This window comes from Topomyia yanbarensis, chromosome 2, assembly GCF_030247195.1.
Source record: "Topomyia yanbarensis strain Yona2022 chromosome 2, ASM3024719v1, whole genome shotgun sequence".
NCBI classification, from domain to species: domain Eukaryota; kingdom Metazoa; phylum Arthropoda; class Insecta; order Diptera; family Culicidae; genus Topomyia; species Topomyia yanbarensis.
The window spans coordinates 325,278,260-325,298,071 of record NC_080671.1 but is presented as its reverse complement, the minus strand read 5'-3'; the positions used below and the strand labels follow the sequence as shown (position 1 = coordinate 325,298,071).

Sequence of the window (19,812 nt, the reverse complement as noted above, 5' to 3'; positions counted from 1 at the left end):
TGACAACTGCTCTGAGCCTAAATCGTGAAAAGTTTTGATTCGACGGAAGGAATCGTTTCAAGAAATTTTATTTTAGGATTTCTGGCGGCATTTTATTATTTAACCCCGGGTTTTTCAATCCATTTGTTGCGAAAATGTTTTAACATCACGTATTTAATATAACTGTGTGTAGATTTAAAAAGATTCATCCTGAAATACCTTCTCTTCGACGGTGTGTGAAAGTGTTCGGAATATCAGTACACAATTTTTTGCCAGTTGATCTGTAGCCTTGGAAATCCTGAAGATGTCAGAAGACAATTCTGCGACTAGCACTGATACGAGCGAGGATTCCGTATCTCAGGGCGAATTAAAGTCGAACGATCTGGAAGATGATCAGATTAAACATGCTTCATCTATAATTGAGAGTGCGATGAATGACACTGAAACTAATGTAACCGACGTTCCTGTCGTAACAGTGGATGAGATAGTCGAAAAGATAGAGCACAACGAAATCACAACAACGTTGCATTCCGAGGAAAAGCCGGTGGAAAGTGAGGGCGAACCTAGGAAAAGGGAACCGGAAAATGTTACTGAAGTAAACAATAAAAATGCAAAGCTAGAAGACAAAGTGGAATACTCAGGGGACGATATAAAGGAAGAAAGGGAACCGGAAAACGACTCTGAAGTCAGCGGTGAGAATTCCAAATCGGAAGATGAGCAGGAGAGCTGTTCAAAAATTACCGTTAAGGAAGAAAGTGGACCGGAAAACGCTATTGAAGTCTGCAATGAAAATTTAAATACGCAAGGCAATCAGGAGGTCAGCTCAGTGATTGACGACACAGACGAAGAGAAATTAGAAAATAATACTGAAGTCAGCAATGCAAATTCAAACGCGGAAGACAGCAGAGAAGACATTACAGAAGGAGGAGAACCGGGAAACGATACTGAAGTCAGCAATGAGAATTCAAACGCTGAAGACAAGCAGAAAGACTGCTCAGATGATGACATTAAAGAAGAGGAGTTATACGATAAATTAAGTTGTAGTAGTCCAGAACCCGGTGAAATACCAGATGATGATGAGGTCAAAGAAAAGTTTTCAATCTCACGAACAGTAGTAGTCGAAGATCCTAAAATTAACATAAACCCTGGATATGGTACACAGTTGAAAGATGAAAGGGGCTCAGTTCAAGATAATTACGAAAGTGATGATGACAACCTTAGAGATGCAGCAGATCTAATAGAGAAGAAACCATTTCTGGAGGAGCTTTCCGAAGAAGAATTTAAAAGTCCTGTTGCTACGTTTAAACAGGAATACCTTTCCGACGTTGACGATGAAACTCCCCACAAGAGTCCCAAATCAAGGGTAGTTGATGAGAAACCGGAACCACCAAGAAAGTTAGCCAGCATTTTTGAGAGAAAGGTAAAAAAAGAAGAAGGAAGTACGGATGGTATATTGCAAGAGAAGCTGAAGCAGTATTTTGGTCATAACGATTTCAAAAGCACGCTGCAAAAGGAAGCAATCCAGACGATTATAACAAGTAAGCTAGATTATCATACTGTTTGTTGCAGTTTAATTTAAGAAATTTATCGTTTATATTTCACAACCAGAAACCTCATACATGAGGAGCAATTGTTTTCTCCGGAACTCAATCTCTAAATTACACTATTATATTACAGGAACTCGCGATGTCTACGTTTCCATGCCAACCGGTTCCGGCAAATCGCTTTGCTTCCAACTGCCGGGAGTGATGCAAGACAATAAAGTAACTATTGTGTTCTCCCCACTGCTGGCACTGATAAAAGATCAGTTAGATACACTGGTCAAATTGAAAATTCCTGCAAATTCCATAAATTCTAAAATGAGCAACAAGGACCGAGATCGAGTTATGAACGATTTGAAAAGCATTCGTACGGATATTCGATTTCTTTACATCACACCGGAACAGGCTAACACGACCACGTTCAAAGAGCTGCTCAAAATGCTAGTCAAACATAAGAAGGTCGCTTACGTGGTTGTCGATGAAGCACATTGCGTAAGCGAATGGGGGCACGATTTCCGCCCGGATTATCTTAAACTTGGTGCGCTTCGTTCCGAGTATCCGTCGATTCCATGGATTGCTCTGACAGCAACAGCTTCTAAAAAAGTTGTTGAAGATATTTTCAAAAATTTGCGGCTGAAAGAACCAGTGGCTAAATTCAAGACCTCTTGCTTCCGAGAGAATCTCTACTACGATGTAGTATTCAAAAATTCTATTCAGGATGATTATATTCATTTGCGAGATTATATAGAAAGCATTTTAGACCAAGAAGACGAAGATATCAAACCAGTAGGTGTTACCTTGGCACTGTCTTCGACACCAACCAATAATCGTCTCTTTTACGTTTCAGAGTAAAAAGGCTTGTGGCATAATCTACTGTAGAACGCGCGAGACAACGGAGCGAGTAGCAAACAGCCTAACAAAATTAGGACTGAAAACAGCTGCCTACCACGCAGGATTGAAGCAATCGGAGCGCGTAGCCGTACAGGAAGACTGGATGGAAGGAAAATATCCCATCATATCTGCTACCATTAGTTTTGGAATGGGCGTGGACAAAGCTTCGGTGCGGTTTGTCATTCACTGGGACATTCCTCAAAGTGTCGCATCGTACTACCAAGAATCGGGTCGAGCTGGCCGCGATGGGAAGAAATCCTACTGCCGAGTTTATCATTGTCGAGAGCAGTGCAAGTCAATCGATTTCTTGCTTCAACAAGACTTGCAGAAAGGCAAAGGCACTTCTAAAGAAGACAAAACCAAGCTGGCAGTGAAAAATTTCGAAAAAATTGTTGAGTACTGCGAATCGGCTCGGTGTCGACATAGACTGTTCTCGGACTTTTTTGGTGACGATCCGCCAGACTGTGTCGATATGTGTGACGTTTGCACAGATCCAAAAAAGGTGGAACAAGCAATCGAAACTTTTCAAAAACTGTCGGTCGCGGGGAAACTGAAAACTATAATAGGTTACGACGACAATTTCGCAGATCTGTACGAAGGTGGTCGAAAAGGGGCTTCAGACGACTACAAAGATGCGGCTTCTTCTGCTGATGAATATGATGACCGAGAAAAACGGGCCAAGCAGGAATCGGATCTACTGATTCAGAAGCAGTTTGCGTTGAGGAAGGCATCCGCTGCCAAAGACTTGGATATGCACCGGACTGCTTCCATCAGTCGGGTAAAGTTTGCAATGCAAACCACAGTTAAAGTGAATGGGTTGACCATTTCTTCACGAGAAGCTAATCTTACCATGCTGGCGGATTTGTTAAAGAAAAATTTTGAAACATGCAAGGAATCCGATCCCCCGGAGCACGAGTTAGTTTACAAGGATTTTGAAGATATTGCTGTTGGTATGGAATATGATGCATTCACGAACAATACAGTGGCTAGTTTATACCGGAGATCCGTAGCGAAACATGTGAGTAAATTCAGCTTTTTTTGTTTCCCTTAACTGGCGCGATACCTGTAACGGTACCATGTTCATTGGGATCTCATATACATGGAGCAATTATGCGCTGAACAGCAATAAAAAGATAATTAATATCGTAAGCAATCAAACGTTACCGATACATTGTACTGCTGTTGTGTAACTGGGCTAAACGAATTCCACGCGCTAACTTGTTTGGCATCTCAATCGTCATTTGATTGTTTGATCGATTATAAACTTTTAATATCCATCTATCCATTGGAATAAAAGATAATATACCTACTAGAGGGAACAAAGCGCTACTGTCTCCACGGTTTACCGAACTGAGCTCACTCTTGCATATTGTATCCCATTACTTTGACATGTGTGTACTCGAGGCAATGTATGTCAAACTAATGGGCTTAGCATATGTAAAGCAGACCCTACACGAGACAGGAATATTGTCAATAAAAATATTGGCAAAACTGCTTCAATATATCAATCCGATTTCTATATGATGAATATATTCAAGATGTTTTTGCACCGTCAATATATTGATCAATAACCGATTTATTGACAATATTTCTGCTCGTGTATTGTCCTCTTAAGAGCAAGATGATAAACCATCAGTGTTAAAAGTGGCATGCGACCTCTAGTAGTTATAATCTCTTTTATTGGAATGCTTGCTAGTGTGGGCGAGCCTAATGTAGTGGTTAAGCCAATTCTAAATCCCACACTTGGGATTGGAAACAGCGGCGTAGTAGCGGGGGGAACATTTTCATCAAAAATATGCCTCATTTTAAATGGAATTCTCAGTTTCATTTGCAAAATTTATCTTGTGGGAATATTTCCTTGTAGTGAAAATTGGTGACAGACCTCGACACCTACCGATCGGCTCGTTGTGAAGGCCAGGTCCACCGCCGAGGACTACAACAGCTCCTGGTGCCGCCACAAAACTTGGAGCTTATTGGTTCACGAAACGGACATTGGCCCCGAGAGAAATTCCGCCACATTATGTAGTCCTTGATTGACAGCGAACATGGACTGGTGAGTGTGCGAGAAGTATCCTCATAGCGATCACTAGCCGATTCGCTACCGCATCGGCTAATGGAACCCTGCTGCAGTACGGAGAAGAACGACTGGCAAGCTAAAATGGAAGACGAATGTTCTTAACAAAAACCTCTTTGTTGAATGACTTCAGTGAACAGCGGAATCAAGTACGTTGATGCGGCTAATCTAATAATAAGAATTGTGACGGCTTGTGACGTTATAATGCCACGAAAACTGGAGCCATGCAGTATACGGCGTGCTACTTACTGGTTAAGTGGGTAGCTCAGTACGCTATACGCTGCTTGTCTTAGAGCCGAAAGGCGGGCTCAGAGAGCAAGATCGGAAAGAGGAGCGCTAGCAACGTTTCAGGAAGCTATGGACGCTTTAAAAGCTTAGCAGGCCAGTTTGCCATAAGTAGGTGCTCTGAGAAGTAAACGCAATCCCTGGGCACGAGTACTGAGTCGTCATGACGACTCAGCCCGTTGACACCAGCTGAAATATCCCCGGGTAAGCTAAAGATAATCGTTGAGTTTCTTCCCGAAGCACGATCCAACTACCTGGTCACCGACACCGTACGGCAAAGAAGAAGGAGAAAACACAGCCGAGTGGCAAGCGACTAACGACGCGCTCAAAGAAGCGTCGATGCGACTAGAATCAAAGAAAGCCCCCGGTCCGGATGGAATACCAAACGTGGCGCTGAAGCCTGCGATCCTGGGCATGTTCAGGATGCTACTGCAGAAGTGTTTAGATTATGGAAGTTTCCGCGAAATGTGGAAGACACAGAAGCTGATATTGTTGCCAAAGTCAGGGAAGTCACCGGGCGATTCAGTCCCGTATATGCCAATGCCGCAGCGCTGCACAGAAGAATGAACCAGATCCTGAAGAGCTGCTTCCAAAGTAGAGTACTGCTGTACCAGACGAATTAAGAGCAGAAGTCAATGCGAGTCGCAACAGGCGTTCCTGAGGTCTCCATTCTCGGCCCAACTCTTTGAAACGGGATGTACGATGGGGTCATAACACTGCGGCTGCCCGGGACAGTAAAAATCGTACGTTTCGCAGACGAAATGTCACTAACGGTGATGAGTGGGACACTTAGAGAAGCGGAGGTGTTGGTAACGGAGACAATAGACGCGATACCACAAATCGGATGTATGTTGGTCAGCAACTGCAAAGCGATTCAGCGGATACAGATCACCGTCGAAGGGCACGTGATTGCATCGAAGCGTGCACTGAAGCAATTGGGAGTGATGATCCACGACCGGTTGAGATTTAACAAACACGTTGATTACACCTGCGAAAAGTCGGTCTGCTATCTAGTGTTTCGTCATCGATACTGCGATATGGGGTTCCAAAAAGTGGATCAGGACGTTCCGGCTGGTGGTCGTACGAATATGATGGGAATAGATTTGATAGTGACGTGACAGCAGGATTGAGAAAATACGGAAAAAAGAAAGTTGACTTACCGGCTCATCCCTAGTTTGTCGACGCGCGTCAATAGAAAGCACGGAGAGATGACCTTCCACCTGAAACAGCTCCTGTCGGGCCACGGATGCTTCAAGAAGTATCTTAATCGGTTAGGGTACGCAACGTCACCATTGTGCCCGGAGTGTGAGAACGACGAGGAGACACCAGAGCATGTGATCTTCGAATGTCGGAAATTTAAAGTGACGTGCAAGGAATCATCCATAAATGACGTAGCATTATATGGGGGATGGGGTAGTTTTGTATTTTGTGATGATGTGTGACGACAGGGGGTAGGGGTTAATGTCATGCTACGTAGCTTTTTTAAAGAGGAATAACTAATAAGGTTTTTTGTATTTTTAAAAAATTACGATGACAAGGGGAGGGGAGAATTACCGTCAAGCTACGTAATAATAGGGAGGGGGGGGTATTTAGAGGTTTGTGACGAGGGAGGTGTTAAAAATCACTCGAAAAATGCTACGTCATTTATGGATCGTCCCCAAGGAGCTACTTAAAACGGGAGGACTAGACATCAAGCCGGATAATGTATCCTACAGAATGACAAGCGATCTAAAGACCACCGCCAGGGAACTTTCCGTAGGAATAATTTAGATCCACCTCCGAGGACTAGTCGAGTAGACTACAACAGAGCACCGAGTATGGGTCGTCGAAACGCCAGCAAACCGGACCCCCACGCTCCATCCGGAATCACCAGACCAACCTCAATACCCCACCGGTTATTCCGATAGAAATATAGTAAAAACCAAAGAAGAATCGGTATTGGGAGAACTTCTTTCATCAGGGAACTCTTCGTCAACGTAAGCTTGATTCACCACAGGAGACTAGACTGAGTAAACCGCGGCGTGAGACCATCAATCGCGAGTCATTGGGGCACCAGTGAACCGGACGCCCTGCTTCATCGGAATCGCCGAACTGATCTCGGCACCTGGCTGGTTGGCTCGCCTTCGAACTTCTCTCACCGGGGAACTCTTCGTCGGAGTAGGCTAAATCCATCGTCGGGGACTATACCGAGTAGATCGCGAACAAAGCGGAAGCTCAACGAGGAAGTTGTACTAAATGGCACAAGGGAACCGAAGGGCTCTGTAAATTAGACAGTCTGAAGTTTGCCGCCCAGATTGTCCTCGTAGGGGTAGAGCACTAATTCTTGACCCACAGCTAGCTTTCCTAATACCATAAAGAAATTGCCACGTGGTGTAGATGGTCGGAAACTGGTAGTGTGTCAAGGATGGGTGCTGTAACCCTACTGAACGAACTAAATACTGAGTAGTTGGATAGGAGTGTGTGCATAACAAATCTTCTTCCCAAAGTAATGCCGGGGAGGAATGAGCTTGCGTGCAAGATGTTGGCTACCCAAACCCGTTTCCTGAGTTGTTGGTTTTTGCACATTTTTTCTGCTCTCTAAAAAAAACATATATACATACGTACATACATATATTGTATAAATATATATATATATACAAAAATATTTATATCCCCTCCCCCAATTTTTAACATGTTATACAAAGAGTTATGATAACGCCAGATGTTATTAATCAAGGAAAGTATTACCTATTTCCCTCATCGGACTGTTTTTGAAATACACGTATACGAGCGATAATAACGAACATTACAGAGAAATACAAAGGATTGTTAACCTGATGCACGAGATTGTTAGCAATAACGGAACTTCAAATTAGATACATAGAAAGAGACGCGGCGAATTTTCAGTACCTATTGACTCGTGATCATCGATATTAGTCACATTAAAGTCTTATTGGGGCTAATTTCCAATCAACTATTCATTTTTACGGTAGTGTTTTCTCAACCAGATCTGTTCGCACCCTCTTATTCTGCTACTATCACCAGAAGGCTGATAGCACCCAGTCGTCGTTTATCTAAGGACCAAATATCACCAAAAAACTTAGACTCGCGTGGAGGCATAAGATAGGAGACTTGTGAGAACTACGTTATCTCATCGTTTGATGACCATGCCAGTCTGTTATGGGGTAAAACAACCAAGATGCTCTCTTCAGGCACACTTACTACGTCTTCAATTTAATATCACTAAAATTTATGCCTGATAATTTACTATTATGTCACCCAGTTTCAGGCTCTAGTTATGGATTGTAATTTTAATTGAAATCTGGAAAGGTGCTCACGTACCATGTCGTTCCCTAACGTTTAAGCACTCAACTCCGCTTAAAAATTCAACGTTATCAATATTGGTTTCGTATACAATGGAACTGTATAAAGATCCTATCACCGCTGGTAAATGGATTTGTCGGGAATTATCAGGCCGGTTTCATCAACGGCAGATCAACAAACGACCAAATCTTTACTATACGGCAAATCCTCCAAAAAATGCCGTGAATGCCAGGTCCCGACACTTCACCTGTTCATCGACTTTAAAGCCGCATATGACACGGTGGACCGTGTAGAGCTATGGAAAATGATGGACGAGAACGGTTTCCCTGGGAAGCTGACAAGACTGATTAAAGCTACGATGGATGGTGCAAGGTGTTGTGTCAAAATTTCGGGCGGCCTCTTGGGTCCGTTTGAAACACGCAGGGGAGTAGGACAAGGCGATGGGTTATCCTGCCTGCTGTTCAATATAGCGCTGGATGGTGTAATGCGAAGAGCGGGATTCAACATGCGGGGCATCGCATTTAGCTCTTTCTGTCTCTTCTAGTTCTAACTATCATATTATATAATCTCATTGAAAATGCCCAACTCCACTACCACAAAAATAACTCTAATTGATCTCCCCGAATCTTCACAAAATTAAATCACGCCCTCTAGTTATTCCTAGTTTTAAGATAGTTATAAAAATTGTCCCCCTTAGTTAAACATTATTTGCTTCAATAATCTCCCTGCTAAAAATGTCAAACCATATTGCCATAAAAACTAAATGATTAGGGGATCTTACGAAAATTATATTACCCCCTTGTGTATATGTATAGCTATAAATTCTCCTTAGTTTAATTTTAAAAAAATCAATATGTAATCCCCTAGTTTTAAGTAATTTGAAACGTAAAACAAACTAAGATTGGTACCTTTAAGCTAACGCAAACCTGCCTTATCAAATAAACAAATTGAATAAAAAAAACATGCGGGGCACGATTTTCACGAGGTCTGGACAGTTCGTGTGCTTCGCTGACGACGTGGACATAATCGGTAGAAACAAGGAGACGGTAGCAGATCTGCACACCCGACTGAAGCGCGAAGCAGCACGAGTAAGACTGAAGATAAATGTGTCTAAGACGAAGTACATGCTGGCTGGCGGAACCGATCGCGATGGGGAACGCTTGGGCAGTAGTATTACGATCGACGGCGACGAGTTCGAGGTGGTTGACGAGTTCATCTATCTAGGCTCATTGGTGACTGCGGACAATAACACCAGCCGGGAGATCAGAAGACGTATTATCTCTGGAAGTCGTGCTTACTATGGGCTCTACAAAACTTTGAGATCCAGGAAACTTCACCACCGCACGACATGCGCCATGTACAACACACTAATTTGACCGGTGGGTCTCTAAGGGCACGAAACGTTGACAATGCTCGAGGAGGATCTGCAGGCACTCGAAGTCTTTGAAAGAAGGGTGCTGAGAACGATCTTCTGTGGTGTGCTGGAGGATGGCGTGTGGAGGAGAAGGATGAACCGCGAACTTGCGCGATTCTATGGTGAGACAAGTATCCGGAAAGTAGCTCAAGCTGGAAGGGTATGGTGGGCGGGGCATGTTGTGAGGATGCCGGACAACAACCCCACCAAGTTCAGGAATCAGAACATATTGGCTCAAATGGCACGTTCCCCGTACATAGTCGGGGATTTGTGCCTTCCGGTGGCTGGACTAAGTGGAGCAGAACCTGGCGAGTATCGGGCACCTGAGAGATTGGAGATAAGCAGCAACTGACCGAACTGAATATTGTGGAACAGATTAAATCATGTTAATATGATGTATAATCAGGAAATATAAATAATATATGTAGTTGACTTCCGAAAGCTCCAGATTCAATATCACCTTCCGCTAGCAGAAGGGCGGATACGAGAATATTTAAAATCAATTGATAGCGTATTTAACCGAAGTTTGCTTCCCTTTTGCTGCGAAGCTTCGCTCATCTCACAACAAACAGACAAACGATCACCGAAAAAATAAAACCAACAGTGAATACTCACGTCAGATCGTGGCGACTGTTATTGGTCGATTGCTCAACTTTCTTTAAGCACTAGCTTGAGCAGAAGTAGAACGTACACTGGTGCGCATTTTTGTTTGCTGCTATTGCCAGATTGCATTAAAATCGATTAATGTGAATTCATTTATTTCGTTGTACTTATTATATTCCTACTGCCATTTATAGAGGGTACTTAATCTCTGGAACGACAAATTGTCGGGAAGAATTATTAGCAGGCAAATGGGAGGCTAAAAAATGTCTCAAATCGTAAGTAAACTATCCAAAAACCGTTTTCTCGAATTATGATGCTATTTTACAGTTGTGAAAAAAGTGCTGAATGATTCTGTATTAACAACACAATTATTATTAAAATTAAAAAGTTACATTTAAGAGATCGCCCGCGGTTGCTACACCGTTATTGACCAGAACCAATTGAGATTGCGAAATGTTCATAGGAACAACATGCTTGGGAATAACATGATGAGCCACATTGTTAGCGTTGTGGTACCGGTAATACCGGTACCAAAAATCCCGGGAATACCTACCCATTATTGGTACCGTAATACCGGTACTGAACAGACGCCGGTACCGGAATCTTCGGTACCATACATTTTTTTATGAAAAATATGTAGACTCTATACTGCCGTTATAAACATATTTGTCCAATGTTCTATGGGATTGCCCACATAGACATAGGACAATTATGCGTAGAACGGCAGTATAGCGGGACCCGTTTCCAAATATCGGTCTGCAAGGTGGCTTTTAATTATATTCAATTATTTTTTAAATATAGTTTTTTGCTGTATTTTCGACTGTTTATGTTTGATTTCTTTAGGTTAGGAATCGGCGTTTCAGTCTGTTTTTAATAAAGAACTCCTGTATGTTCTCTTCTTCCGACGTTTCGGTTTCTTCTAGATAAATCGTTCAGCTTACGCATTTGTGGAGAACTGAGGTGGGGCCATCATCATAATAATTCTAGAAGCTAAATATTACTAACTCCCCACTATTTAGTCGAAACAAAAATCTTCTACTAAATATCAAAGTATTCACATCCAGCATTAGAGTAAAAATTTGTTTTGATTTTTTTATTAGCGACATTCTGATCAGTTCCAATTATTCACTGGGTTGCGCGTAATAAGGCTGTGGCCCAAGTCATGTCTGTATTTGGTTTGCGCTAAAAATCTTTATCTATAAAAGAACGAATAGCGATTTAGTAGCTTACAATTTTAGAGTTGGTGAACTGCTTCGAATGGAGCTATTCATAAATTTTGGTGATTGGAAAAGTGAGCAAAACTCCTTAGTTTACAGCTAATTAAGAGCCTTGGTATGCATAAAAGCAGGAGCGGATCCAGAAAAAAAACATTTCCGGAGGGGCCCAAAATTTTAATTTTGGAATGAACATTGTACAATACGTTATGCGTCAAAACCTCATTTAATGGAAATCAGTTTTGGTAGTCAAATTTAGTTTGAAATGATTTTAAGTTCGCAACTAGTACAAAATTGAAAATAATTCAAATTTTCTCAGCAAACTGAAAATTTTCGGAGGGGGTCCGGACCCCCAGGACCCTCCCCCTGGATCAGCCACTGCATAAAAGTCGAAACCAATTTACAGCAAAGCGTTTATGCCGAGACGAAATATGACCAACGTACACGGATTAACATTCTCGCTTCCATTTACTGTTGATAATAGGGTTTCTTACATTTACCATCAGTTGAAGTCGACGAAAGTCACACCGCTTACCAGTTCTTGAATTCAACGTGCCCTAGATCTCGAAATAAAAGAAGGTGCCGCATTTGAAAAAATACCTTCTGCGGCAATGAGGCATCAGTTTGAGCAATCAATTTCACTTTGAATCGTTTCTCAAATCTTTTGAAAAAAATATTCGAGTTCCGATATTTTACCGGTACTACCGGTACTAGCGGCTTTAGTACCGCAGTACCGGTTCTCGCCAAAATGGGACGGTATTACGAACTTTCTGATTTCTGATCAGCTGATTATTTCTTGTTTACTTATTCCGACGTTACTCCGAGGGGTGCGACGTCCAACAATATCGTTGATTCGAACCAACATCAAACGAATCGGATTAACGAAAGATGTTTGTCGGACGAGTTTTTCTGTTCGCAGGAGTAGACCTGTGGACAGAACCCACCGCTGAATTGTCAAACTAACGTCTAATGGATTGCCTAATTGATCCCTGCATGCTAATCAATACCGACGCCCGTCACATCCGAGATATTCCCATTGCAAAAAATTACATTTAATAACTAACTAAAAATGTAAGCTCAAACCATAAACATCGAAAAATGTGAAATTAATTGGTTTGTTTGAGCACTCTAGAAAATTTATAAAATGTCAGGAAAACCTTGGAAAATCAGGGAATTTCGACACCCTGTCGATGGTTTAGGAGTCTACATTCATTGTATATCGTTGTATGGGCTCTAAACTTCAACGACAACACACTAAAAAATTTATTGTGACAATGATTTTTTCGTTGGACGAAACAAGTGCAACTTTTTCTTTTCGGGAAATTTTTTTTTCTGGACCACACAGTTTGAAGATCACACTCCACTGCTTCAAAAAAAGGAAAACACAGATGGAAGATTACGCTCCACTACATCAACACAGGAGTTTATAAGTCATATTTCAATGTAAAAGTGAATCAGAGCTATCTGTGTCGGACCAGACAATATTGTCTATCCCGAGATAAACTAGCATCTCGTCGATTTGTTGCTATATGTTTCACACATGAGTGCGAACGAAACAAAACGTCAAACAAACGAAACGTCAAATCGTTTGTTCGCTTGCACCAATGCAAAGTGAATAGGCGCGTGATTCGGCGCACGGGTTGGCGGCGCATGCCTGATATGTCACAATGTGGATTTTAGAAAAGATTTTTCGGACTGATTCCCAAAAAGTACATAATAGCTTACTTTGTTCCGTAAAATATGTAATTCAACACCGCAAACAACTTTGTGGAAGATTCCAAAAAATTAGGTGAATGACTAAAAAAGTTATCATGAAAAAACTAATTTTAATTGGTCTTCCATATAACAAGTTCCATAACTCGAAAATTATTAAAGTTGGATGTATGGTGTCTTCAGCAAATTCTTTTGTAGTAACATTTTCTACAACTTTACTGAAGACACAAAATGTATTTCTTTAGTTATGTCGAGAAATGAATTTCTTATATCACTTGTAGGTGAATTAATCAGTGACCAATATATTCCTATAGATGCGCATTCATAAAGGCAAGAACTTCTCCGAACAAACTGTACTCCCAAAATTAACGGTTTAGACGCTAGTAATTTTGAGTACAAAAACTACAAGGGGCAGCCCTATGGGGTTGCACGAGCTGTAGACGTAGGACTATATTACTTAATGTAAAATATTTATTTTCTTAGTACCTTTATAGTAATAATAAATCAAACATATATCTTACGTATGGTTTAATCACAACCAATCAACATCGAATATTACATATAGAACCAAACCTTCTTGATTATCAGGTCATTTCATTTATAGTAGGTGATCGAATCCGATTAAACTTATTTAAGAAGATCTGAAGAAAGAAGACAGAAAACTGTGACCGAACTAATATCTGGAGCTAAATCTTTATGGCATAAGATTAGGTTGTAAAAACCTTTCGATTGTGTTTGGTAAAAAACCGGGACCAGTGAAGAAAAACCAAATTTTTGACAATATAATCACATTTCATGTATAGACCAAGGATTCTAGTTATATTTTGCCATTATTGTAACTTTCCTAAAGTACGCATACAAATATAGCGAATGCAGTGGTCTCAATCATATATCGAAACTATTAAATATACAAGAATCGAAAACAATTTTATATATGGACAAGATGCGTTTTTGCAACGGTTTTTCAAGTGGCAGTGTATTCATTCATAAATAGGCTTTGTAGTATGTACCTATTAGTAGAATCAAAATACTATAGGCTGAGTGGAAATGAATCACGTGATGGGGAAATGAATCAATGAATTGATCGAACGTAAATAATAAACTTTCGTTGTGCAATTTAGTAACAAATTAGATCTACCTACCTACACAATCGCCTCAAACATTAAACCCAAGCGCACAAAGCAAAATGAATCAACGCTGATGATGATGGGTAGAGCGAAAGAGACAACTAATACCACGACACTATGTTAACCGTGTTTGCAAATGGAGATCGCATGTACAAACGATTTTGTGTACTATACATAAAAGTGTGCTGGAAACGAGCACAACACAAAAGATAGCATAGTGTTTGAACGGAGTCGCATTCACTGGGTAGCGTACCTCCACAAGCAGTGTAACGGACTTCTAACTCAGCTACACTGGCTGTGAAAACACACAGCGCAGTGATCTGCTTCGCCTGCCGCTCAACAGGTTACTGAGCGTGTTCGGCGAAATCCGTCCGTTTAAATAGTCGATGATGACGTCATTCATAGAAGCGTAGCGCGCTAGGTACACAAATCTGTCGTGATGGACTAGGGAAGCGCTATCTTCTGTGTGTAAATGCGCGATATTTTGACTAGGTTGTACATTATTTAAATTTTTAATGCCATGATATCAAAAATCTTTGGGTTTATCTATTGGAATCTATTCTTAGAAGTATTTCGGGGCGACATGCGCAAAAAATTTGAAAATTTATCGTGAGATGGCTGAATTATATGCGTTTAAAATTGGACCACTTTTCGTTACATACCATTTTTGTAGAATTTGCAACGTGTACCTCTATATCGAAAACAAAGACGTAGTCCTACGTCAAAACGACGTTGACGTTAATTTTGAGTACAAAAACGAGGGTGAGAAATTTTTTTACCATTTCAAATCAAATAACATTTGAAGATAAATTAGATTAGATGTGAAGATAAATCCATATTTATTTGGTTTTAGAAACGCGCAAGATTTCGCGCGGATTTAGGGTGTTTTTATTTTGTCGTTTTCCATAACAACTCTGCGTCTGTTATCTGTGACTCTAAATTGACATGCTCATTTGACTCCGGCTCCGCTCAGGGTCTCCGCATAACTATGAGTATAGGAACTATAGTGTATTGGTTATGTGGCCGCAACACCGGTGTTCATAAATTCTTTGTTGTGTTTTACTGGACGCTAGTCGTTTAGATTACAATATTTCTAATTTTAATTTAATAGATATAAAACTTATTGAAGAACCTCACAAACAATTAACTCTGAAAACAGTGGGTTTATTTTATTGTTAGGAAACTTCCTTATTGGGTAAGTTTTTTACATTTCCATTCAGCAGAAAATTATTTCGCATATCTTGCAGATCGCTTCAGGTTTCCACGATCTTCCATGTCAACCAATCATTGCGTTGCTATTTCGTTTTATCGAATATGATAATATTAATGCGATGATTAGCTTAGGCTTTGAGCTTGTCGCGATGTCAGCAAACTTCATTGTATCAAACACACCTTCTGATCACAAATTTGGATCGTGTCCCTTGAAGAGGCAAGTCTAATGTCAGCGTGAACAAGACCTTCAGTAGAACAGCCCAACAATATAACCTCAAATAGTCAAATGAATGACAGCGACCCGGCCAAACTTCATAGATTAAATTTTGTGCGACTTCTATTTGGTAAAAATTTGATTCTTACATCCACGGAGTCTTCGCACGTCATTCGAATTCAAGCAATATATCCACGCTTACCTTCTTTTATTTTGCCTTACTGATACCGTATAATGTACCCATTTAATCAAGACAAAATTTGAATTCGAATAGTTCCCGCACCATTCCACAAAAAACACTTTTTCAGTATAGATCACGATTCAAAAAAATAGACAAGTGTCATTAAACTAACTTCATGAGCGCTATAGAGTTGAGCTTGTGCTTAAAAATTCAATTTTGTTTACCCGAAACTGGCTGGGTGGTTGAAAATAATCGAATTGATATTGTTATGTCAGCGCTTCTTGCAGTTCTATTACATGTTAGGCACAAACATAAAAAACCATTGCACGCAAAGTAAAACTGCTGAACGAATAGATTTTCACATTGTAATGAAACTAAACCCTTTATTTGTCTTTCCAGATTTCTGCCATCAAATCGGCCACATCGTCAGATATGCTTTATCCTGACTTAAAGCAATACGTTCCAAAAGCACGAAACTCACACGGTGGAGAATTTAAGACCATTGAAGCGGAATTGAAACGTAAGTACGGAAACGACATTGTGGACGAACTGCGAGAAGAAGACGATGATCGAAGAGCCGGTTCGAATCGAGGTGGTACTAATGGAGACCGTCGACGAGGTGGTGGAAGCGGGAAGTTTTCCACATTCAATCGTGATGGTTTCAATCAGAAATCGATCAATTCATACTTTGGAAAATCAGATGGACGAGGTGGTGGCGGACAATCTGGTAAGCAGACGCTGGATGACGGAGACATGTGGGATAGCGACGGGGACGGAGCGGGTCCAAGTGTTGCAACTGAAATTAAGACGGAGGAGAAGCATGCCGTACTAGATGACCGACGGTCACCTTCAGTCGAAATTGTGTCCAGTGATTCATACTCTCATCGGTCCAAAGATTCAAAAGATGATTGGGATCGGAAAGAACGTAAAGCAAAGAAAAGAAAATCCAGTACTAGATCACGTGATCCGTCCCGCGATCGTTCTATAACCCCTAGAGACCGAGAAATGTCGCGGGAAAAATCTCGTGGTTTCTCAAAGAGTAAATCAAGGCACAAGTCACGTGATAGATCTAGATCACGCGATCGTCATTCGTATCGATCTGGAAGATCTCGCTCACGCGAATATGAAGAAACTCGCAAAAAACACAAAAAATCAAAGAGCAGATATGAGGATGATGATCATTATGACCATCGACCCAGGAAACGATACGCCAGTGAATACGAAGAAAAACCCATCATGAAACGTCCTCCTTCGCCTGTCGAAAGTTATAGTTACACAACACAGAAACCACGCGTGTCACACTACGAACGCAAAGCTCCTACTATTTCGGCATACGCACCTGCTTACACTGGTGGTGGGGGACGTAGTTACAATAGCTATGAATCATCGACTGCTACAAGCAATTCTCTTCTCTCGACCGACGATATGTGGGATGACGATGGTCCCGTTGTGTCGAAAACGTCAAATTCCTTGGCAGACAAATTGTTGGAACACGTTCCTCCTCCACCTCCACCACTGTCAGCAGCCAAGACGCCTCCTCCGCCACCACCGATCACTATTGAACCAAGCTACTCTACAGGCTATTCGATCTATAACCAACCATCAATTCAATCTGCGTATCAACCGCCTCCTCCACCAGCACCAGCCATTTCACCACCTCGGGAAAAAACGGTATCGAAGAAAACGTACGACTACTTGTTCGAAGCATCTCCCGAAAAGTTGGTTGTTCAATACGATCACAAAAAAGTAACCACTGTAGCGAAAAATCCATCACCTCCACCACCACCAACAGTCGCGCAGGTAAAGTCATTAACTGCCGCTCAATTTAACGCCGCGGCTCAAATACACGCTACCCTGCAAAAGCTGAACGCGGTTGTGTCCAGTGCAGCTGCAGCTCGCAACGGAACTTCCTCGTCTTCTTCATCATCATCATCACTTTCGACGGCAACGGTGGGTACCACTAAAAAACCAACCATAGGTCTAAACAGCAGTAGCAGCAATACTAGTACCACAAGCACCACGGTTGTCCCTCCCTCGACCGCCTCCAATAGCTCTTCATCCGTGGCTAGTGTGAAAAGCAATCCGGAGGTTACAGCGAAGCTGCAAAACATTCAGCTGGAACAGGAAAAAGTGTCCAAGAAGAATCTAGCCGATGTCGTGATTCGTTTTCTGATGCCGTACTACCGCCAGCAAAAGATCAAATCAAAGGAACTGTTCAAAGGGCTAGCGCGAACCATATCGCACAAGTTTTACGACGTCGAAGTTGTCGGTGAGTTTTGTGGTCTTTTTCCTATAAATTATTGTTCTTTTACGCTCAACAAAACTATTCGATCTCTGGGTAACGCAGCGTCATTCAAAAATGGGCAGATACAAACAGAAAATGTATGCAGCACCTACCTGCCTGTCCAATATCGAACACTGTTTAGCAAAACATTGATGGGATATCGAAGTAAAATTTCTTGGTTGGCTTTACCAATAGATTTTACGCAATTAACTTAAATGTGCGCCTTATCAAAACTGGGTAAAGCCCACTAAGAAAACTGCATTGACATACGACCGATGGTCTATTGGATAAAGCTCGTTATTGGGCAAGTTTAGTAACAATCTTGTGATCCCACCACCCATTTTTGAGTAACCCTCCATTTATTCAGCGCTGGTTAGTTTGTTGAGCTTGTTTTCTGTGTGAAAGTTTGACAACGATAAGACCCATGGGTTTTTCCATGGGCCCATATCAATCGACCATCTTTGATTCGAATGATGATTATGTTCGGATTTTAAATTTTCTACAAGCAATCAGAATAGTCGGTCTTTTTATCCTCCAAGGACTTGTTTACGGAAAATATTTTGCAAGCGTTTCGACTAAGATCATTCGACGAGTTCATTGCTGGCTAGTTTCTACTCACCTGTTCAAAACATTTTCATGATTACTGCACTGCCCATAACAGCATAAGAGTCCCATGTTGAAAAACAGCAAGCCGAGAAAAACGCTGTTCAAGATTGTCCCATCCATTGAGCCAAATGGATGGGACAACCATGTTTTGGCATTTTTTTTACATTTTCTGAACAAACCCGGTAATCTTATTTGTGCAGTGTGATTCAGTGGTGATACAGAATACAATCCAACGGATAACTCATTTTCGACAAAAATCCACATGGGACTCTTATGCGTTTATGGGCAGTGCAGCCGCTCTACGCATAATTGTCCCTTGTGTATAGGGAATCCCATAGTACATGGGACAGTTATGCGTATAGCGGCAGATTGATCCTCCATTGTTGTTCAAAATTCAAATATTTCCTAACGGTCAAACGTCAATTTTATATTTTCGCATGAGGCTTTACTTATACTGTTTTTTTATTGTTTTTCCTCAGTTGACCGGAAGGTGAAAAAGTACATAGACGACCTGATGAATCACAAGGGTGTGATAGCCAGTGAAGCAGATTTTCCTCATTAACCGTCGCGCGGGAACGAGTTCATGTACATAAGAGCAACGCATTAATAGTGAATTATTCTGTAGGAACATCATAGAGTAGACTTTGTGCTTAATTTGATCATCTGACCTGACTGGTTGGACGATGGAGATCGTTTTTGCATCAGATACGTATTGCTACCGGCAATTTGTGTGACTGTAAAACTTGTTGAACAAGAAGGAAGGATAGCCCAAGATTAAGATAAGAGCGGTACTTGCAAGACAATACGTATCAAATTTTCATCTGTATAGCGTAGCAAAGCGACACATATTTATTGTCTATGGGTTTAAATCTTTCCTTGAAAACTTTTCAAGATAGTGTCACTCAGTGTAAGGAAAAGTCTTGCTAACCAACTGATACCAGAGTAGTTTCAGTGAATACCAAGATAAGATAGTAGCAATTGCAACTATAAGACTAGTGATAATAAAATTTCAGAAAACTAAGCAAAATTCTGCTACAGTTATTTCCCATTAATTTTACTTATTCTTTATTCATCCGAATAAAACTATGTTAGAACCATGATAAAATAATATAACGATATAAAATTGATAATTTTGTAACAAAACTATAAACTGGGTACCTACATAAATGAA

General features: G+C 41.1%; 1 protein-coding gene across 1 annotated transcript; it reads left to right on the top strand.

The window, feature by feature from the left end:
- On the top strand, positions 1 to 19,693 carry LOC131683814 (ATP-dependent DNA helicase Q5-like). Its single transcript, XM_058966143.1, has 5 exons — positions 1 to 1,517; positions 1,657 to 2,306; positions 2,368 to 3,429; positions 16,151 to 18,020; positions 19,121 to 19,693. Exons 1-5 carry the CDS (start codon positions 284 to 286, stop codon positions 19,201 to 19,203), a joined length of 4,899 nt encoding a protein of 1,632 aa, XP_058822126.1. The 5' UTR covers positions 1 to 283; the 3' UTR covers positions 19,204 to 19,693.
- Positions 19,694 to 19,812: the final 119 nt, after the last annotated feature.